Raw genomic sequence first — 22,893 nt, forward strand, 5'->3', positions numbered from 1 at the left:
TCAAGCAGATGATGATGATGATCTTGCTTTAAAAGGCAGACTATTCAATGCACTTTTCTCATTTGTAATGGCTTCATGAGGACCTGAGAGTTATAACTTGGCTTGTTGTGTACCTTACCAAAAACAAAAATATGAACATTCAGGGAATTCATGATTATGTTTACATGAAAGATAGCCACACCTGAACATAACTTTGCAATAACTAAACTATCATTCCCTACGTATATTTAGGCTTTTACTTTGAGGTGTTACACCATGCCTGAAAAGTAATAAAAACCATTAGCCATTTTGTTAAAAATTCAGAGCAGCAAAATATCATAATGCTTTATTAAATATCACAATAAATTTTTGTGAGCTTCAAAAGAAAAGAAGTGTGCAAGATTGAAACTGTCCTCAATATGAACGCCATATCTCACTGTCACATACCATGGTATGTATGTTCACTGTCGCTGAGGTGCACCCCGGTGCAATGGGAGCAAGCTAGACCACTTTCAAGCTTTTGCCCATATCTTTCTGGGCAATAGAATAAAAGGAAAACTACAGGAATGATAACATGTTTCAGAGATGGTATCACTAGTTGTTGGTTGTGACACTCCACAAGTTTTATTCATATGAAGCGATTGAGTAGAATGTTAAAATTGCTGTAGAGGTGTGTGTCACTAAAGCAAACCTTAGGGTTTACAGTCAAACCCACTTCTAACAATACCGGTTATAACAATGTATCGGATATAACAGTGGGTAGTCGCGGCATCGTCAGTTTTACCATGTGTTCTATGATAAAATAAACCGCTTATAGCGATGCTGTCACAGCATGTTATCGGTTATAAAAATTAAATACGGTCATTGAGTGGCAACCATAAAAGAAACAAAAATATGGAAACGCTACAACCGCACCAGCAAAACCATGCTTACAACACAAAAGCGCGCGTGTCGAGTCAACTGACTAACCGAGCCGGAGTAGCAACACTGCGAAAGCGAAAGAACCTGTGACCGCGCACTCGGAGACAACCGCCACCGGGTGCGCTGAGGATGCTTGGTTGTCGCGGCGACGCAGCGAGGAGAAATGGCAGATTCATTCCCCTGTGCAAAAGGCCCATGCAGAGAAGAAAGCAGAGAGCATGGTAGAGAGAGTCTTGGTGGAGCAGTTTATTGTAATGTTTCTGAGGGGTGTGCCACCTGCAGAAAGAAAACGTGCCGGCATGTTTTCCTTTGTTTTGCATCCTGCGCTACGTCTGGCCCCAACAGCGCGTGCGTTGTCCCATCTTCCCCTGTTCTTCGCCAACTTGGCCACGACACCCGCTTCGCAGATTTCACATGCCCCAAGGGCGAGCTGCAAAGGCGAGCTGTTGCGTTGCTGCATTGGCCACGCATGCCATGCGTACTCCCAATCAGTCAGTGCGGTGCGTGCGCACTGTCAGCGTGGCTTTTCTCTTGTCAGCTGTCATTGTACCTTGGTTCAGCAAGGTCCTTGGATTTCCCGTAAGAATTGCTCCTGGAAAGCGGGCTTGATGCCAGTGACACGGAGGCGTGTGAAACTCTTGCCGGTGCAGTGATAACAGTGCAACGATGCTTTGGTAATCGATGAACGGTGATGATTACAGCGTGTCGAGTCGAAGAATTCTTGCACGCTGACAATGCAGTCATGACAAATGAAGACCTCACCGATGATGCAATCATGGCAGCTGTCACCGGCGCGGACAGCAACAAACAGGAACCTTTGCAAGAAAACTCGTAATTCGACGTACATTAAATAGGAAATCTGGACAATTTGAACTGCCAGCACAGTCGTGTCAGGTTATAACGTTAAATGGTATTTCCATGGCACTTTAGTATTGTTAAAAGTGGGTTTGACTGTATTTGGAATTTTGTAAGTTATTCTGTTATTAAAGCTTCAACCATGCAGCAAGTAGAGACTGACTGTACAACCTTTTCCTGTGACCATTTGCTGTGACAACTCCTACTTAGTTATGCATCATCTGCTGCAGTGTGCCTAGGAGCTTGGCAGGGTTAACGAGGAACAGATATGACATGTTGGGAAAGCAATCCTGCATCCTAAACCTGCCTTCAGAGAATGGCTGTGTTGAGGAACCAGCATGAAAGGGTGGCACATAAATGTTGTTGTGGTAGTGTGGACTGTCTCATAAATACCACACCGAACACTCGCTTTGTTATTGTGTACATATACCTGTCTCCTGTACTGTTCCTGTGCTTTCTGCAGAGTATGTTCGCAATAGCATGGAAGCGTCTTCATCCGGCTCTAATGTTCTGTGAACCATGTGACCCCAGCTGTTTGCTGTTTCTTGCCATAACAGCCAGCTTTATGCATAAGTGGAACAAAGTTTGTTACATTTACATAACTAGACAGCTTTGTAGCTGCATGCATGCCAATGCTCTACAAAAAATTTCAAGACAACTAATAAATGACCGTCAAACACTTTCAAAAGATGTCTGAGTGTACACGCGAAAAAGACCAACCTGGTTATATTTTCATGGACTGAAGAACGGTGATGAGCAATTAATAATTAAGACCATTTATTTGCTATCCAGCTCTGGACAACCTGCAAATCTACAATGAAAATGCATAATATAAATGTAAAGGGTGATTTTAATTCTGCATTTAAGCAAACTGACCAGAACTAAACAATTGTACACATTCAATAAACTTCTCAGCCTTTCAGTACAAAGTCGAACACCTTAGAGTAGTGGTCAACAAAGTGGACTTCCAGGCCCTCTGTAATGTAGTCCTGCAACTCGGCAAAATCCTTTTTGTTCTCTTCAGGGAGAATGAGGCAGGTGACTCCAACTCTCTTGGCCTTTGCGTATAAAGAAAAGAGGTGAGAACAAAGGTTAGTGGGCAACTGGCATGGCCAAGCACCTGCATGGCAGCTGCTGAAATGAACCTGACGGTGTGCCACGAGCTCAGCTACAGCCTCCAAGAGATTAGCTCTAGCTCCGGTGTGGCCGTTCCAACACCTCCTCCGAACCTTATTGCTCCATAACCATGAAGGGTGCTTACACCACAGAACCACTTTGTGTGATGTACATAGAAAGAAACCAGCATAAAAGGGTGGCACGTGTGCTCCGCTATAAGGAAGTTAACTGGAAAAAAAAGATTTAGTGAAAGGCTTCGTTAGTGTGCTTCGCTGGTGGACAGTGCAGGAAAAAAACAGTAAAATGAAGGCAGCTGTAAAACATGTTCCGCAACCTATGAGCACATGTGGGAAGTGCACCATGTATGCTGATGCGGGGAAACAACCGCTCAGCAGAGCACAAAATGACCTCTGTGCAACTTTTTGTGAGGCACCAGTCATGGTCTCTACAGTATCAAAGGTAAAATGAAGAAAGCACAAGCAGATGGTTCTCAATTAACATCTGGTAGGGGTGGAAGGGGTGTGGTTGGCTGTTTTGGCGGGAGTGGCTTGATGCGACACACAACTCACCGCCAGGTTCCTTGCCATTTTAAGGATTGCACATGCATCAGCTCGTAAGTGAAGAAATTGGATCAGGAAATTCTCTTCGGCGTTAAGCACCACGCATTCCCCATTAGGCAAATGTGTAGTAATGAACGCATAAATTTGATCTTAAATGGTCTGAAAGGACTAGAAGAAAGAGGTTCTTAATTCTGATTCATATATACACATTACGGTGGACACATCATTACACAAATGTCAATGAGAAATAATTTGGTTTCATAATTTTATAGCATGCCCAGGGTTTCAGTACCTTTCAGGAGAGTAGACTTGTGGCAGATACCTTAGTCAGGTGATGCTTTTTACAACGTTTAATGCAAAACGTGTAGAAGAGCAAGCAAAAAAAAAAAGCCTAAAGAGCAACTTATAGAGAGATAGACAGTGTTTCGAATAGGAGGACATAATTGCTAGCAAAAGAGAACATGGATGGAGCCCGGTCGTTTTCTCAGTCCCTGTCCATGCTCTTACAACCAGCGATTGCATCTTCCTACTCCACTGCTGATTAATTAAAGGGCAAGTTCAAAATTCTCCTTTCCCCTCTGCTTTTCCCTCTCTTGGTCCTCTGCTGCCTGAACTATTGATGGAGTGCACTGAAATCATCCTAGAGAAAAGACAAATCTGAAGCATGTTGTGTTGCACTGCGTTGGGTTTTATGGCGCACGAGTGAAATTTGAAGCATCCTGCAGAATGCTGTAGCATGATATACCAAAACATACTGGAGCATTACCAAGGGCTCCTTAGAGTTGCCTTCAGCGGATCTTTCCCATCCAATCATCGAAACAACTTGAAGTGAAGGTGACCAACACAAGTGACCTGGTGACCTAAACCCAATTTCCTGAAAGGTGCTGAAGCTAGCTCGATCTGAGCATACTAGCAAGTATCAAACATTAAATTATTTCCCTTTCACCTCTGTGTGATGCTGTGCCACAGTAAGAATTAATGGTTCCTTTCTTCAGGTCTTCTGAGTTCATTTCTGACCATATTGATTCGGTCCCTCCTGCATGCCATCTAAGTGCCTTTATGCAACCTACAAGGATGCGCTGAGAATATTCTGACTAAACTTCTTTCCTTTTGGATCGATGTTTGTATACCCTTCAGAATGGAAACAAAGATGCTGGTGAGCTGTGTTCGTGTCAAGCTAGTCCCTTAAAAACAGCTTCTCTTAATCAAACCGTCCTCTACCCCTCCCTCCAAGGAATCGGATCGAGCCATCTGGGCGTGCATCTCTCATTAATTCCCCTAAGGTATGAAGAAGACCATGAATGGTGTCCAGAGTTGCACTCGGGTCACTTTGCTTCCCGGCCAGATGATTTTTTTCCGCTTCCCATTGCATGATGCTTCCCATTCACTCCTTTACAGCCACAAATGTCCACAGCTTCCGTCATTTTATTTATTTTCTTTTTTCCTGAACACTGCCCACCAGCGAAATGTGTTTCTTCACAGGCACCTGCACCATCTTTGTGCACAATCTCATGTCGGCGCAATAGGCTATTACTTCTGGTCTCAATAAAGTGCACACAACCCAGAACAGCTGGCGTCGGCCGACGGAATCAAGCACAACGCACGGGGCGAGCAGTCTGGTATGGAGCACCTCATCGCAGTGAGCACCAGAACTAGGCTCGATGGTCGGCATCTTTTGATCTCAGCATCTATGTCTGGCCATAGAAAAAAGATGGGAGGCTATGGCTTAGCTACCATATTACGGATAGTGTTTCTGCAAAGGCTGACAAAGAGAGAGAGAGAGAGAGAGAGATAAATAAAGAGGAGGAAGGAAGGCAGGGATGTTAACCAGAAGGGTGTTTCAGTTGGCAACCCTGCACTGGGAAAGAGGGATGAGGGGACTGAAAAGAGAAAGGAAGAAGGGGTGAGGAGCACAGTCGAAGTTTGTCATTCAAGCCAGCTGCTCTCATGAATGGCGGCACAGTAAGCCTTGAGGGCAGTCGACTGCTTTAGCTAAGGCTTCCTCAGTACAGATGCATACCAGAGGGAGAAAGGTAAGAAAATTAAGGAAAATTTGTTGTTCAATACAAAACTGTGTGGACATCTGCTGAATAATAAATCACAACACAGTAGTGAGCAACAATAAAGGCACTCAAATTAAAAAATTTCTCACCCAAAACAAAACTTCCTGCGACAAAAATTGCTGAGCAAGATGCCAGTAGCATTACAAATCTGATGCGCCACATATTACATTTCCACCTGGACCACTTCAACGTGAAATTTACAGCGAAATAAGCGGCAAAATACACTTCTTCGCAACTTCGGGACTTTTTTTCTGAAACATTTTAAAAAGTGGTACAGGTCCCAGACAGACTACAGAAATTTTCAAAATGACCATGAAAGAAGCAAACATTTTTTTTTTATTTTGCATTACGACTGTGAGCTAAAAATACATTTAAAAAATCATCTGCATCCGTGTTCTTGCTGCCTTTTACAAAAGAACAATGCTTAAACACTGTTCATAAAAAATGCAGAGTCAAAAAATTTTTTTCAGTGAACTTTCATGAGACCTAGTTTTTTTCATTCATCTGCAAATTCAAAGGGTGGTCAAAGATCCAGCAGTTTTCGTTGACAAAAATATGAAAAATGACTCTTAAGAGTACAGTACAGAGCTATAAATTTCCTTGAAAAATCAGGGAGGGTTGAAAGCAAACTATGCTGTCTAGAATGTGGAGGTCGCAGGTCTCACACACACTGCAGGTTGCAATTAACAACAAATATGCAGGGGAGTATCCCAAGAAGCGCTTGTTTGCACCCACAATAACAGTGAAGCTTGGTAAAACACTGGTCGAAATTTTTTTTGTATGTCAGCTTCAGACAGGCACAGTCACTCACCGCTATTGTCTTCTCCTTGATTCCTCCCACGGGCAGCACCTTACCAGTGAGGGACACCTCTCCAGTCATAGCCACACCAGGCTTCACCGGCTTGTTCAGGGCCAGTGACAACATTGCCGTCACCATGGTTATCCCTGCACTGGGGCCATCTTTTGGCACAGCACCCTGCCAGAACATGCATACAAGGTTGAGTCACCAAACACACGCCCTCATGTGGCATAGCTGTCGACACTGGCAGGCCTTTGGCTGTTGCAACCCTTTCTAGAAAAGCCTGAACTGAGCAAATACATTAGAACCCTGTAGTGAAGTTTTTTTCACAGGAACGAGGTAAACAAAAGATGTGAAAACGCAACGCACTTCTATGCAACGCACTTCTATGCAACGCTCTTCTATGGAATTTTCAAGGCTTTACAGCTGTCGTGTAGCTCCTGCACGGAACACCTGAAATGCCCTATGATGGCTATTCATCTGCCTAACCAGCTGTCGGTGGAAAGGAGACAGCAGCGGGAAGGTAGTGCGTGCAAAGTGGGCGAAGCTGAGGCACACCTTTGCTGTTTTTGAGGTGACCACTTCAATCCTACACGATGTCTGTCTATTGGAATCTAGAAATTGTCTACTGTCTATCGGAATCTGCAGGTTACAAGAAAAAGGCGAATGATAGAAACTATAGTCTCAGTGCCAACCCATGCAACCGCATCCCGTATAGCGCTGCTCACTCGCCATCTGCCGCAGCATGGCATTGTTCCTACCCTTTGGTCGTTCACGCTCGTGTCATAGTAGTGATGGAACTGCACCAACAGCTCATGCTGCTGCCTGCAAGCATGCACGCCATCGGCATGCATGTTGGCATGAACGCAGCGCATGAGAAGCCACTAAACTAGGCTGTCAAAATGTCGGCATGAGGTAAAGCACTACAGCAAGGTGGGATTCATGGTGTACTATGTGGGAATGCAGCCATAATTGTGGCATAACGGTCAGCATAGGTACAGTGCAATGCATAGATTTGTATGGGTGTTGGTAACATTATTGTGAACTAAAAAATAAAAGACGTTCCTCAATGTTGGGCTTCTACTTGTCAAAGAGCCCATGGGCCTGGGCTTCGCGGAGAGCTCTGTCCACTAGCCATGTTTGGCCAGCTGGTTGAGCAACTCGCAGAACGGCATTCCATGAGAAAGAGGGAGGGAGGGTACTAGGATGGGTTGGTGGGGAATTCCCACAGAAAGTGTATGAGGGTGACCTTGGTCGCTGTACATGTTGAGCAGACTGGGAGGGTCAGGGTGGTAGCGATGAAGGAGGTAGGGCGAGATGTAGCTAGACAGGGACTGGCACCTAAAAACATAGCAGCCGGGAAAACACAGCTCCCAGGAATGTAGTAGCAGGGTTCTATTGAAGTGAATTGGCCATTAGAATCATTGCAAGTTTATAATCACAAGGCGTATTTTGCTGTAACGTCAGTGCTGACTTGAAGCCAAATACAAATTGCATGTATGCCTACAGTCACCAGACGTACCATTTCAATAACACCAGAAAGAACAATATACATGTATATGCAAATGAAGCAGCTGCATAAAAGCAAAAACAGTAAGACTGGCCATGTGCCTAGACATCATCCTGCCAATTTTCTTTTTAATCAAGTTACTTACTGCTGTATCGGCCGCTGTGTCATTGTGCGGACTACACACTGCGCAAGCGTGAAGTTTTTGTTCTACCTCGCCATGTCCCCCCTTTCCATTCCCTCTCTCCCCTGGAATGCTATATAATCACCCTCTGTTGCAATAAACATTGGTTTTCGCCTGTCTTGTCCCCAGGCGTGTACGCTCGTTCCGTTCCTGCCATGGCCTATCGGCCACGGCTATGTTACACTTACCTAGCTAATACCCCTGAACGACAATTAGGCATGCGGCTAGTGCAGTCTCAATTGCCAGATTCTCAGGTTTCTTGATGATGATGATGATAAATCCTAATGGAACAGGGGTAACTTTCGCCAAAGAGTGCCATGGCACAAGGCATTTTCGTTTACAAAAGGTGAGGTCTCAAAGACCCTTTTCCAAGCACTTCACCCCAGATGAGGCCAAGCATCAGGCCAGGAGAAAGCTTGTACCCATTGTATCAGCGGTGGGTACACGGTGGCACTGCGGATCGAACCCTCCACCTCCCGCATGAGAGCCGGATGTTCTGTTTTGCTTGTTGCGTTCCTTTCAAAAACATCTGAATTTTGCTCTTTGCCGTACATGTTTCCAGGGAGAGTCTGTGATAGCTATTCTCATGCATAGGGCTTGTATGTGAATGTGTGTAGCATTTTCAAAACAAAACTCTCCATGCGCAGTAATTTTAAAGGAAAACTCTCCTTATATATTACCTATGCACCTGCAGGTGCAAAGGTAATACACAACAGGACAATTCCAGAAGCGGGTTCAGTTCAGCGAACATCGCACTCTAATTTCATGGAACGGTGCAGAATAATGTTTAACCAGCCTTACCCCCTACTGGTCCAAGCAACTGTACCACATGCTATGTTCACATCTGGGAGGTTTCATATGTATGGCCCAGACCCTGGCTTGAACATGTGTGAGGAAAGAAAATCAAAAAGTGCACTACTTGCGGAAAATGACAAGTAAGCTATAGATGAAACAGCGCTGCATAATGAAGATGCGAATGCGGAGCAGGAAAATAGTAAACCAAATAAACAAGAAATCATTACCAGACCAAATCCGCTTTCTCCGGTGCCCGGCCTTTCAAAGAGGTGTAATGTTAAGCTATGTCTTTCCAAGGGCCAAGAAGAATATGTTGTGGCACTCTGGTTTTATGGAATCTATCATATGTATCGCCCAAGAATACCCCAGAAACTTGCCTCAGGTACATGCAGGTGAATGTGCGCTTTCTGGAGGAAGTCATTGTCAGGCGCCTGAGCCAGCAGGAAGGCCTTTGCAAAGGTGTAGGCAATATTGGCACTCTCTTTCATCACGTCACCAAGGTGCCCGGTTAGCTGCAGCGAGCCCTCAGGTTTCTTGTCTCCACCAAATTCCAGAGGTCGCGGCACCGCCGTCTCTATGTACAGTGTGGACCCACCTAGAAAAAACGCCCACAAGCAACGATGCATTGCTCAGATTCAATGAAAAACCACCAATGGCATTGAAATAAACATGCTGATGCACATCTGTCAATGATATTTAGACATCTAACCTCTCTCCAACTCGTTAATGTGACACAGGCTGGTTTCACTTTAGCATTCAGCACACAGCTAGAGAGTAGTGGTTGGCACGTGCCACTTCTTGCAGGCCACCACGTTTCCCTAATCACAAACTGGAAGCTCTTGCTCATATTCCCTGTATAAGGTCAAAATAATATAATAAAGAGGAAAGCTATAGAGCACCCTCTCTCAAGCTTGCAAAGCTTAAGTAAATCTTAAGCAAAAAGTAACCTGTGATCCAGTACAAAAAGGCTTCTCGCAACACAGTAAAAAACAAATCAGCCGAAGCTATGCCTAGGCATTCCAGAATGGTACCTGCAAAGCTTAGCAATGTGCGCTGCACAGAGGTACAAAAAGATAGGCACCAATTATGCTGAAAAAAAACAACTGAACAAACAGGAAATATTACCAGTATAACCAGAGATGCCTTCTGATCAAGGTAAAAGAATAAGTTCCTCAACGAATAACACAAATAACATGCCTTAAGGGGCATAGACAAAGCTTTAGGGTGTACGTTTCCTTGCCTTGAAAGAGGCCTATGGACCAAGTAATCATGAAAATGAGTTCACAATACCAGTGCGCATCACGAATAATTACTTACTTACAAACAATTTTGTACCGGCAGTTTCAGTCTCGGCCTACGCCAGCACTTAAGTGCACCATGATGTCATGACTGACCGCCTAACCTGGACTACCACATTCCCATTGACGTTGGTGTCACCAGCAAGCATTGGTTGTTCCTGTGAACCACTGGGTTTGGTGAAGTGAGAATAATTGGAGCAAGTGCACCTTGATGTTACTTGATACCGATAGAAAGGCTGAGCGGCTCCTCGGACAATATTCAAAATGAGATTAAATTATGTTCCACTCAACGCATGTGACTCAAACTTGCTAGAAGGCATCTCCTTAGGCCCATGAAATAAATCATGCCATAATTTGCACTCAAAACTTTGTATTTGTGCCCCTTTAAGCAAAAACACGTTTCTAGTTTGTCACAGAAACTCCCCCAGCCTCCTTGTGGCCTCGCAGTGAGCACAGAAAGGCTGCGGTCCATAGCTCACCCATAGCGGTCCAGGCAAGTCCCATGACCACACCGGGGGGCGTGTCGTCATACATCTTGTCATGTGTGAACAATGGCTTCCCAACAAAGTCGTTGAGGTTTTCTGGCTGCACTTCCACCACTTCGCACTCCTTGCTCACTATCTTGAAAGCTGCCTTGCGGAAGATCTGCACCAGATACATCAAGAGTATGCAACATTATTGGGCCACTTTTCACCCCACCTGTTGACATGTCCCACAGCTCAGGCCTGCTGCTATGAGATTCTAGCCACACAGCACCGTTACATGAAACGTTATGCTGCTGGAGACTGGAGGCAGTGCCGCTATGTGCTATTATTATAGTGCCATAAGATTTCATAGTCGTAGCACTCAACCTCCCTCTCTCTGATACACAACCACATACACAGTGCTACAGCGCATGGAAGGAAAAAGAAAAGAAATGACAGCGGTACGGAAAACTGAAAGTAGGATTTTTGGGCAGAAAGCAAATCCTCTGCCAATTTAAACTGATTTAATGTGTGGCCAATAGCAGTCGCTGCTGCACGCTGGAGGGTTAGTTCAGAAACCGAAACTATGCGGCCAGGCTATGACCTAGCTACAGGCACCTTTATATAGTTGTCACAGATAACTCGAAACCATGACTCGGGCCCTAGAAGCCCCATGCGAAATTCCAGAAGAGGGCTTTCCCACATATCATAGTCGACTGGAACAAGATGGTGGAGCTCATGCTAGAAGAGTTGTGAAGGCAACAGTGCGAGTACCATGGGTGAAGGCGCTAAGTGTGGAACACATTACGGGCAGATCAAGCAAAAAATCACGCGCTTTCACGTGACTGTTCCAAGTGGCATGTCGGCCATTTGTTTTCATCACCAGGGGTATGTGAGAAATTACACTTAGGAAAGCAGAAAGTTGGGCTAGTTAGTTGGTAGGCTTAGTCCTCGTGTTTCTGCGCAATTTTTTCAGTATGCATATATGAGAAAGCCCACCTTCGGAATTTCGCATAAGGTCCAAGCTTAGCAGCGCCCGAATGCGATCGCTCCTTGTGACCAATGTAGGAGGAGAAAGTGAACAGAATGTCTCTGTTCTGTTTTTCTGAGACTTTAAACTCCACCTTCAGACAAACTGCCCTAATACTGAGGTTTTTCCACAGTCAAATTTATGAAAACCGGCCCATCATTTCATTTCTGTTGAATCCTCAGAAGTTTTCAGATATTCAAAAATTTTCGATTATCAACTGCTCAAATGAATATTAACCGAATAACAAACACATTTGATTCGTATTCAAAATTTTGAATATTCACACACCACAAGTCATAAAGTACTTACAAATTACCTGGAGGGGAAAAGAGGCACCATTGTCTATATAAATTTCTTAAAGAAACATTGAGGACAAATAGAAATTGGCCTGTATAGTTAGTGTATCACGTTCTAATCCCAAAGAGACTACTCTCACTGAAAATGGGCGTATTATAAACTAGAAAAGGCCAAAAAACAAAATACAGGTGCCATCACCACCAGCTGATTTTGCATGTAAGAGGCGCCAACACCGATTTTTGAACGTAGATTCCAGAAACTACACTATACCGCCATTCACTATACCGCCATTCACCCTATCCTTTTCAGTAACAACATAATGAATTTGAATCAACTGGCAGGAAGATTTTTAAATCCAATTTTCTTGGAGTATGTACGTCTTTTGCTACCAAATAAAGGTAATCAATTTTTACCGAGAACAATATTTGGACGAAGCTGCCCTCAGCGTCCCTGAAAGTAACACTGTACTGTGGGAATGATTATAAAAATATTGGCATTTTCTTGTAGATCTTTCTCTGCACTGACAATAACGAGGGCAGAAATCGTGGTTTCGGCAGGAATTTACATATTAAATTGGCAAAGAATGTCAGGTCAGAGCCAACGGCAGCACCGTACTGTGTTCAAACTTCGCAGCTCTTCATGTAGTAGCACGGAGTGGATATATACTACACTCCATGAATAGGACTGAGTACCATACAAACGATTATTGCTGGAAGATACTCCAGATGTCATTGTTTCTTCTTTTGCTACTATTTGTCATTCCTTACAAGGTATAACCCTGCTTGTTCATCATTTCTTGAAATGTTTTGAAATGACAGGTAGCCGCTATGCAGGCAGTGGCACTGCAATCGACAAAAAATGATTCCTGGTATCTGTGATCATTATTATCAGTCTTATTTTACTGAGTGTTTTTAAAACCATCTCAATGCTTTAAACTATAATTTTAATAAAACCTACCTCTGCCCACCGCCTAGGCAGAGGGGTACTGGTGCCTGCAAGTCAGGGTTTGCAGACTATTACGGAAAAGTGACAATCCCATACCAAAAAATTTTGTCTTAAATTTCTCTGCCGTGTTTCTCAGCCCCACAGTTCGGCTTGTGTTCATTTAATTAAGCAAGAAGATCTCAATTACGACAACTTTGGCATGGAACAACATGAAAAAAAGCATGGTTGATAAAAGTCTGTGGACTTTCCCAGTAAGGACAACTTCATCCACCAAAGGTGTACTGGAGATGTGAACTTCACATGTGGCTTGGCTAAACTTTGGCCAAGATTGGCTTTGAAAACAGGATTACACTAAGATTTAGGTTACTACAGAGTTTATACAGCAGTGATTAAAATCCAAAAATAGTATTTCTACATCCCCAAGGTTCAGAAAACATTCATGCAGATTCCTGAATTTCACAGGAAAATGAGAAGCATACTCCCTACTGTGCAGAGAATAATGTACTGCAAACAAAAATCTGAGAATTTACACTTCTTTCACAGATTCACAAAGTAAATGTTCGGTGGTATTATGAGCATTTCGAAATAAGCAAGACATTTCATGGAGGCCTGTCTTGACGAAAGGTCACTTTCCCCAAGTTATTTCACCCTTGAAGTGAACCAAAAGCTAAGGCAAATACAAAGTTTACACTTCTCAGCATTTTCATGGTGGGAGTTTTCCCTCTAGGTAATTGTTAGCAACTAACTAGTTACCGCTGGCTAACTCCAGGCAACTGTATGAAATGCGCAGGAGCAAGAGATAGGAAATTCCCAACACCAGATGCATGACACAGCACACAGAACACTTGCAATCACATTTTCGCTGCTGAAGTCAGCAACTAATTGTTTTAGCTTTTATACTGGTTCCTTTTCCTGCGCATGCTAACGACAGTATATAAAAACAATAAACCACAATAACAACAACATAACAATACTAGTACATAATATGACGTGACATTGTTATACACCAAAGAAGGATACACTGCAAGTATGTTTCAACCCAACAAGTTCTAGACACTGACCTTTTCAATGTGTTTCTGCAAGTTTCGTACCCCGCTCTCTCGACAGTAGTACTTGATGAGCTGCTGCAGAGTCTCCTGTTTCACATCCACCTGATTCTCTGCAATGCCGGAAAGGGCTCTTGCTTGTGGAATCAGGTAGCGCTGCACGGTTACGGATAAAAATAAGTCAGATTCAGGAAGCACCAACACGTTTTGAGCAAGTCTTTCCAACTGAAGAACAAACAAACAAACAAAAAATATCTTAATGTTGCCAGTGATAGTGTTGTGCTCTGTCTCATCACTGCTTGCTAACTCATGAGACACCATGAGTAGCAAGCACACACCACAGAACATAGTGGATCATGCTATCACTGCTACCTGCATGTTTCTGAAATACTCGCAACAGCTTGTGCACACTGCTGCAAGTGTTCAGTGTTCAAAATCAGTGAACATGACAACTACTAACATGGACGTTTTGGCTGAAGTCAGAGATGTCCTCATTAGTGTGAATTGGCTTGTGAAAAGCACTCCTAATCACATGGATGAACAGTTGTTTGTGTAATCAATGCTGGCTGAGAAAGTGCAGCTTACTCAGAGGGTAATAAAACTATATAAAATGTTTGGCAAAGCAACATAGCATACAGCAACTTTCACTCATGTTCACAGAGCAACTCAGGCTCGAGTTCACTACGATGGCATGCCAACAAAGCCACACATCCAATGAAGGCATCTCTCAACACCAAGTGAGAGGCAAGCTGCTTACTTAAAGGTGCACTGAAGAGGAATCTGAACTCGTCTCTTTGACGCGGGAACTCAATCTGCACGTTTCGAGCATTCTTAGAAACTTCGATTTATTGCCCTGTGTGGCCGATTTCCCTAATTAAATCGAATTAACGTCCGGCTCCCGCCTTTTTTTTAAAAACTCTCCCTCGTACGGTAGGCGGAGTCAACCAACGCGGGGAGTGCCTTTCACCCAGTCCCGTGGCGGCTTGCCGCTCTGCCATCGGCGGAGTAATATGTAGTAGTCCTTAGAAGCAAATAGTCCGCGCGTATTTTTATTTCTGCGGGCTTATTTTGCGGTTATATTAACTGCAAATGAAACTATTTATTCACGGAAACCTAAAAAACAAAATGAAGCGAAAGCAAAGCCTCCACGGAGCTGGCTGAAGGGCACTCCACGCGTTGGTCGACTCCGCCCACCGTACGAGGGAGAATTAAAAAAAAAAAGGCGGGAGCCGGGTGTTAATTCGATTTAATTAGGGAAATCGGCCACACAGGGCAATAAGTCGCAGTTTCTAGGAATGCTAGGAACGTGTAGATCGAGTTCCCGCGGCAAAAAGACGAGTTCAGATTCCTCTTCAGTGCACCTTTAAGAAAAAAAAAGCATAAAACAGGGGCTATGATCGCTACTGGTGACACATCCAATCTTGTAAAATGTAGTATTTCCTGGGTGTTGCTGGGTGAGTCTGAACTCACAGGAACGCATCCTGTCCTGGAGGCAGTAGGCGAGCTTACCTGTGCAATAGCCATCTTCTCTTCAGCGACATAGCCAGACAACTCTATCATCTCCATTCGGTCCTTAAGTGGCTCAGGTATTGTGTCTGTAACATTTGCAGTGCAGATGAACAAAATCTGCGTAAGGGTAAAAACACAATGGCATGTAAATAACAATGCGTTTAGCTTCAATTTTTTTTTTTTTTCTGCTAAGTGCTCAGCAAGGCTTCTACTTGCAGAGAAGGCCCAATTATAAAGAGGACATTTCACTGAGGTGGTAGAGTGAAATAAAAAAAAAAGTAACAGATGGTGAATAAATAACTTTTGGAAGACTTATTCTTTGCACATTATTTCATCAAGCAGCGAACTTGCAGAAACCACAGATCAGAAAAACAGACACTATGTTGGATTTTATAAAGAACAGCAGATATAAACGAAAACACAGTGAGCCAGCAACACATTATGCTTGAGTCACCTTTGAGAGATCAACGTTGACATCAAGGTAATGATCCAAAAAGCTGCAATTCTGTTCAGGGTCGAGAACCTCTAGAAGTGCAGATGAAGGGTCACCTTGATAGCCCCTTCCAATTTTGTCTACCTATAGAAGATGAAAAAGAGCCAACTCACAAAACAGCAAGCAACTAATGCTGACAGGGTGAAAATTGAGCCACAGAGCAGAACCTACCTCATCTATTAGCACCAAAGGATTTTCTGTTTTTGTCTTTTTCAAGCACTGGATCAGCTTTCCAGGCATGGCCCCAACATATGTACGGCTTTATAAAAGAAACAGAAACGTCCGTAAAGGGATGGTTATTAGAAAAAGTAAACCAGTCCTTCCAACCGCCATTCATTTGGAATCATATTTTCCCTGACATACTCTACTAATGTATAAAAGATGCCAGTAGCCTTTTGAACCAAGGAAAGCATAATGGAATATTTCATTTGCGCAACAAAAGGTTAGGCTGCAGTTAACTACATAAAGATTAAAATATCACATTCGAAAGTATAGAAGAATAGCTGTCATCATACCTCAGTAGACAGAGTGCTGTACACTACACGCCGAAGAGGAGGAACCAACTTTATTTTAACAAAAGAACAAAAGGTCCTCAAGGGTGGGCTCCCACATGTCCAAGAGTCCATGAGCCTGAGCTTCACAGAGGGTTCTGTCCACTAGCCATATTTATGTGCTGATTACCGGGGATCGAGGCACGCCCAGGAAGCCACGTTAGGGTAAGCCACATGCTTGGATAAGCATTTGTCCTGATGTGAGAATGCTACACGTAGAGGCTGCGGGTTCAGTCTCCACTGGTGGCATGTTGTCCTTTCATTCCTCAGTTACTATCCTTCTCTGATTGAATGAGGAAATCCTCCCCTATGCTTTCATTGGTTGCAATGACTGTTGCCTTCTTTCTTATATGCCCTAACAATTGCCTCATTCCTCATTTTCTGCTATGATTAGGCTGAGAACTTCTTTCAACATAGACAATATAAAAAATGAACAAGGGTTTCTTGTCATCCTTATGCAGCCTTGAGAGAAATTAATGTGCTCGAGAACGGGACTCCTCTGAGATGCATCCAAAATGTGCCAAATGCAATAGCCATCTTAACAGTGGTACGTCAGCATGTCGGGATTGCCGAGAGCCAACTTCGTCCATTTGTTTACGCACGCATGCCAGCCTTGGACAACGTACACAACACACTTAACTTTTTAGCCCAAAGCCTCCCCTTTAACACATAAAATTAAGGCTTCACAAGATTGAAGTGACGGACCCTGCCAACCACATTCAACCGCTGAGGCAACATTTAAAACCATACAAATTTGTAAAAAGAAAGGCACTCCTTCAAGGCGGGTGGTGCACAGCAATTTTTTTAATGAGATAGTACTTACCGGTGGCCTTTGATCTCTGCAACATCAGTCATGCCACCAACACTGAAGCGGAAGTACTGCAAGAAAAAAAAAAGTAACAAAAAAGTAATTTCATGTAAAATTCTGCACTTTGTCAGGCAAAAGACAGCAGTTGATATCCCTGCATAATACTGCCTTCATGAAGACAAAATTGATCAGCTACTTCAAAAATACAAAAAAAAAAATTTCCCCAGCACATTTTGCCTTAGGTTACTGAAACACATTTTGGCTTTCAAAGAACACCTAACTGCAATCTACACAGAGGAGGTAAGCTGAAGGGCCACTGCTAAAAAAAGGGGGCAAGAATGTGACTATCCAGCAGTGGCTTGGTATATAGCTTCAAAAGTGCCACATTCAGGTCACTGACCTACGGGATAAAGACTGCAGCTAAAGTTTAAAATTCTACCACAAGGTTAACGAACACAACTTCACATGCATCAAAACTCTGATATGCAAAAAAAAAGGGGGGAACTAAACAGTAAACAACAAGATCTGAACAGTATAACAAAATAGCACTAATTTCACTTTGATCCACCAAGCATCTAAAAATTGATGCAGCAACCATGCACATATAAACAAAAGGCCATGCTGAGTACAAAATACACAGCACAACCTCATGGTAAGTGCTAAGATGCACCATGGACTCGCTGCCAGGTGTGTTAATAGAAATGAAAACACCTACCATGGGGTAAGTGTTTTCTGCCCACTGCCCCCAACTATTTAGCCAGAGAATGAAAGAGCAAGTTTCAATCCCACTAAGCTGAACATCGCCATCAATGGCCACAGGACATCAGTGACCTCACCTCTCTGTTGAGAGCTCGTGCAATAGATCTCGCAATGCTAGTCTTCCCTACACCAGGTGGACCATAGAAGCAGAGAATCTTTCCCTGTGTTGTTCCCTTCAGCTGACTCACAGCAATGAACTCCTGCAAAGCAAGAGGAACTTCTTCAGATATGGACTGCTCTGCAACTCTTCTAGTATATTTGGTATTTTTTAAAAAATGCTCCAGTGCAAATGCAATATAAGAACAACTTCCGGCACAGAAGCAGAACTGCTTTATCTGAAGGCACAGTACCCCATTTAATGAAAGCCGAACATAACTGTCTGTCTGCAACACTTTAATTAAATTAAGATTCCCAGTACATCAATCTGGACATTTTAGAACACTTTCACCTAAATATTTATTTTGCTTCCATGAAAATGAAAATAGGCTACAACTGCTGAACTAACTAATAATGGCAATTAAAAGTGTGACCTGTAAATTTCTGGATATTTTCCTACTGCCGCTGCAGACTTATATAGCCAATTAGGCAACATCAAGATCACAGCTGTTCTGAGAGAGTTTGATACAAATGAATTCATATGAACCGCATTTTATGTCATAAAGCATTCAATTTACTGCACCACGTCTCATACCTGCGCCACATACGCACGAGAAATGCCAGTAAATTCTTATTGCCGTAAGTGTGTTAATGCCATTATTTTTGGAGTTCGTGCTACACGTCCAGATTTAATGTCATTATACTTACGTCACGATGACAATAAGGCCTGCAAGCGAGTCAGATATAAACAGTGCAAATGAGCACAAATGGAAAGTTTTCAAAAAGTAACATAAAAATTATTTTGCACAAAATGCCTATCCTTGGTTGTCAAGACGAAAAAGTAGCCTCGAACTCGAGCGTCAGCCAGTGTCATCAGCGCACAAGCCAAGAGTATGTCAGAAGTGTCAGCAGAAATGGCACTATTTACATCAAAATACAGTAAACGTGTCTCATCTAGCTGAAAAATATCAATAAACAATTTGCTACTAGATAGGAAGTTGATACTAATAAATTTTCTTGCTTTTCTGCATTGAACGGAGTCAAGAGTACGCATTTCTGGGGCGAATGGGTTGTGGCGAACTCGGTAAGTTGCAAATGGCAGCAAGGCAAATGCCATTAAAACTTAAGGCAGTAAGCACTTACTGCCATTCAATTTGCCCGTGTGGTACGGGTATTAGTATAATTTCTTGCCATTTCATTTACTGTACACAAAAATACTTTCCACTGGGGCAACAAATTAAAAGTAATTCACCCCTAGCCTGCTATTGGTTGGGATCTATATGAGATCTACAACGTTACAATAATAGTGTTAAGCATTCAGCGCTTCGCAGTCTTTTTACGATCACAAGAAAAAGCTCATAATCCAGAAGAGCCCATTAAACTTGAAGAAAATACATTGTAACAAAGGAGATGGCAATGAAATTTGACCAAATCCAGATATGAACATTCATCTCTCATCATGTGATGCTCTTCTTTGTGAGCACTTGGCTTAGACTGGAATAGTTTGGCTGTCAACTGCACTGTGCTTAATTATGATCTAACAAACATCACTTGAAAATAGAACTACAGCAACTGCAGATTTCATTATTTCTATGCAACAGAATAATAGAAATGGCTATCCTACACGTGTGGCTATATGCCGCTAACCATATGTTTGTTCAAGATGTGTGAAAAGGCAAAAACGCATCTGTGTAAGAAAAAGCTGAGAGTCAGATTGTCATAAAAAGGAAAATGAAATGCACAAAGGCAAAAATTACAGCAAAGGACTGATATCTGAAGTACCAACACTGCAATATTTCAGAAGATACTTGCTCAAGAGTATTACTAAAGATGAGAAGAAAATTGGGAAAAAAAGGAAAATGAATTCACCAGCAGATTTCAATGGATGTGCAAAAACAGTAATCACCACAACAGTCACACAAATAGCCGCTCAGCTAGTACCATGAAAAAGGACAGCAAACAGCACTTGGTAAATGTACTTGGTAAACCTTTGATGCTGCACAACTCACCAAGATGCGCTTCTTCACATCATCCATTCCATAGTGGTCCTCCTCGAGAACCTCTTTTGCTCTAGCCAGATCTAGGTTCTCTTCGCTTGTCTTACCCCAGGGGAGGCTTGTCAGCCAGTCGAGGTAGTTACGTGTAACACTGCATGACATGAAAAGCAGCAACAACAGCTTTGTAGCTACGGAAAGCGTAGATCAACAACACACTCACTCACGAAAATACTAACATTCGCTCGCATTCAGTTCACAGATACGCATGTGAGCAAGTGCTGGCTGGAACAAGTGAATACGAGTGTGTGAGTAAAGGCAGGCAAGCAACTGGAAAAGAGTGTGAATACAAGTGATTGACACCGAGTGCATGTGGAAGTGAGTGTGAACCTGAGTAAGTGTTGGTTGGACATGAGTAAAACCCTAAAAGTAAAAAAAACTTGCATTCTCAAGCCTAAGCTGCGAAGTTAATTATTATTATTAGTGGTCTATTCATAATAAAATAAATATAGAAGGAAGAGACGTTGCTAGCTAGGGCATCTGTTATCGAAGTCTGAAGCATCTGAGCTGCAGCTAGCATAAATAAAAGAGACAAGCAGAGGACAGGGAGAGGGAAAGGAAGAGGACAGCGACAGAAAGAAAGGACAAGGGCAGGGTGACACTATACATAATATACAAAAATATATACATGGTTTCAAGCTATCGAAAGGTCTCTGCGTGTAGGCACAGAGGTGCACTTGCCTAGGGAGCAGGAGGCCACAGCAGACGCGATGTCTCATGCGCACGCACTCACAAATTGCCTCGCGTGCACATAAACATCACGTGGGCCATTCTTTGTGAACAAGGGCACGCACACACACACATGGCCTTCTCCCTACCTCTCCCACTCACTCATAGTAAATATTCACATGCTACACATAAAGATAAATGATGCACTGAGCACATACCTGAACTCTGATGAATGATTGTCCAAAAATGAAAGTTTGTTCAATTCTTCGTCTATCACATCCATGACTTGCTTTGGAACAACAAGATCCTGTTTATCAGAGATTTAAAAAAATAGTAGAATGTGCACCACAAGCGACAGAAAAATCAAGCACAAAACTCAAATACTTTTCCTCCAGCTGTAAGAAGCAAAAAAATTGATAATTGTAGGACCAGAAAATGATGGTATCTACGGGATGTTTACCAGAGCCATCAGTCTTTGCCCTTATTTAAGGTCATAGTAGCGATGAGCCTAAGAAATAAGCTTACTGCACACAGTTTATGCCCTATTTTCTATTCAAACCTATCTGAACTAGTACAGAAGCAATCTTTCTAGCAGTCAGTTTCTTAATCAAGTTGTTCATTCTCATACTGGTGGCACCCACCCTGCATCAGTTTACAATAAGCTGCTGGCGTGTTGATGACCATGTGCTCATTCTGGTTGCAAAAGACGAGCTGCTGCAATACCGAGATATCTGCCTCTTGACACACTCCAGCCTACTGAAAACGTGGGGCATTCAAGCTACACACGATAATGCAATGCTGCTTGATGCGTTCATTTTCAATACATCCATAAACACGAATTAAGAAAATGGCTGCAGATAAATGAGTACATGACCACTTAATTCTTATACAGATAAGAACGTCTAGGAGAGCAAGCTGCCGGGCTAGTTGGCGATGCATTTTCTGAAGAAGTTAGTGCAAAAAACGGACAATGGACAGAAAGAAAGGCTCGTGAATGTCTTAAGTGTCCTTTCTTTCTTTCCCTTGTCCATTTTTTGTGCTAACTTCTTCAGAAGATAAGAACGTCTAGCGTAGGCATTTCTGTCCACACTTATAATGATGCAGCCCGTATACCTGCAGCCTCTGCTTGAACTTTTCCTCAATGGCATCTTTGTCGTCTTTCTCAAGGCCCAGCTCCTTCTTGATAGCCTTGAGTTGCTCCTGCAGCATGTACCGCCGGTGCTGGCTCTTCACTTTCTCCTCAACCTGCCCAGACAAAAAACAAGGGCTTTCATACAGTGCAGGCCACAAACACTAGTTCTCATGTCTTTCTTTTTTTCTTTTGTTTTTCCTCTATCAGTGCTGCCCATTACAACAATTTCTGCAATACTCCCCCTCTGGCCACACATGAAGAAGTGGCCACAGGAACTTCTCAAGAGACAGATATAATAGCACAGCTAGTTTGTACAAGTCTGTTATTTTACAACTGCAGTCATATCTGAGGTTATACTACATTAGCAGCAAAACACATAAAAACATGATTCATTACCTAATAATTCACAATGGCTATGCTAGCCTTTTTCGGATGTTCAGATCAACTCATAAAAAATGAAGCAAGTTCAGATTAGTAAGAACCATCCAGAGGCAGTCAACAAAAGCTGAGCGCTCAGCCCTCAGACTGGTTGCAGTTCATGAGCGTGGACAAATCAAGCATTAGGCTTTCGTCTTTAGAATGCTGCAAAAGTAGTCATTTATAACGTATCACAACAAAGAATTTGACAATGTGCAACGTAAGCTTTTTTCAATGACAAAATTTTAGTTTCTTAAACTAGTTTTTAGGCAAATGACAGCACCACTACGACACCATGATCCGCAAACACAAATTTAATGATGTCTTCAAACTTTTAGTGTACAATCACGTTAACATGTTGCAATCTTTCCAAAGGGTTATGCAGCAGTTGCTGAAGCTCTAGTGTGAGTAGCTCAAATTTGCAAGCAGATCAAAAGCAAAGTGGTTCAAAGGCTCTGTTACTGCAATTTCCTCAAGCTTGAAGGCACTGAACCTGCTGGAGCTTGAAAATCACATCTTCGAAACATGCGCCTTCCATGCCAGGCA

The 22,893-nt window shown here is 42.9% G+C and overlaps 1 protein-coding gene across 1 annotated transcript in view; it reads right to left on the reverse strand.

Annotated features, from left to right (window-relative positions):
- Positions 1–2,508: 2,508 nt before the first annotated feature.
- LOC149341653 (lon protease homolog, mitochondrial-like) overlaps positions 2,509–22,893 on the reverse strand; it is a 32,510-nt gene continuing 12,125 nt past the window's right edge. The window contains exons 9-21 of the mRNA XM_089543783.1: positions 21,912–22,043; positions 21,017–21,105; positions 20,085–20,223; positions 18,057–18,179; positions 17,236–17,291; positions 16,029–16,120; positions 15,823–15,941; positions 15,369–15,485; positions 13,875–14,015; positions 10,557–10,722; positions 9,157–9,374; positions 6,306–6,470; positions 2,509–2,813 (exon numbers count right to left, since the gene is read on the reverse strand). Coding sequence (XP_089399909.1) covers positions 2,667–2,813; positions 6,306–6,470; positions 9,157–9,374; positions 10,557–10,722; positions 13,875–14,015; positions 15,369–15,485; positions 15,823–15,941; positions 16,029–16,120; positions 17,236–17,291; positions 18,057–18,179; positions 20,085–20,223; positions 21,017–21,105; positions 21,912–22,043 — 1,704 coding nt within the window. The 3' untranslated portion in view covers positions 2,509–2,666. The remainder of the gene's footprint in view (positions 2,814–6,305; positions 6,471–9,156; positions 9,375–10,556; positions 10,723–13,874; positions 14,016–15,368; positions 15,486–15,822; positions 15,942–16,028; positions 16,121–17,235; positions 17,292–18,056; positions 18,180–20,084; positions 20,224–21,016; positions 21,106–21,911; positions 22,044–22,893) is intronic.

Source organism: Amblyomma mixtum, chromosome 5, assembly GCF_055824585.1.
Source record: "Amblyomma mixtum isolate Tamu chromosome 5, ASM5582458v1, whole genome shotgun sequence".
Classification (NCBI taxonomy): domain Eukaryota; kingdom Metazoa; phylum Arthropoda; class Arachnida; order Ixodida; family Ixodidae; genus Amblyomma; species Amblyomma mixtum.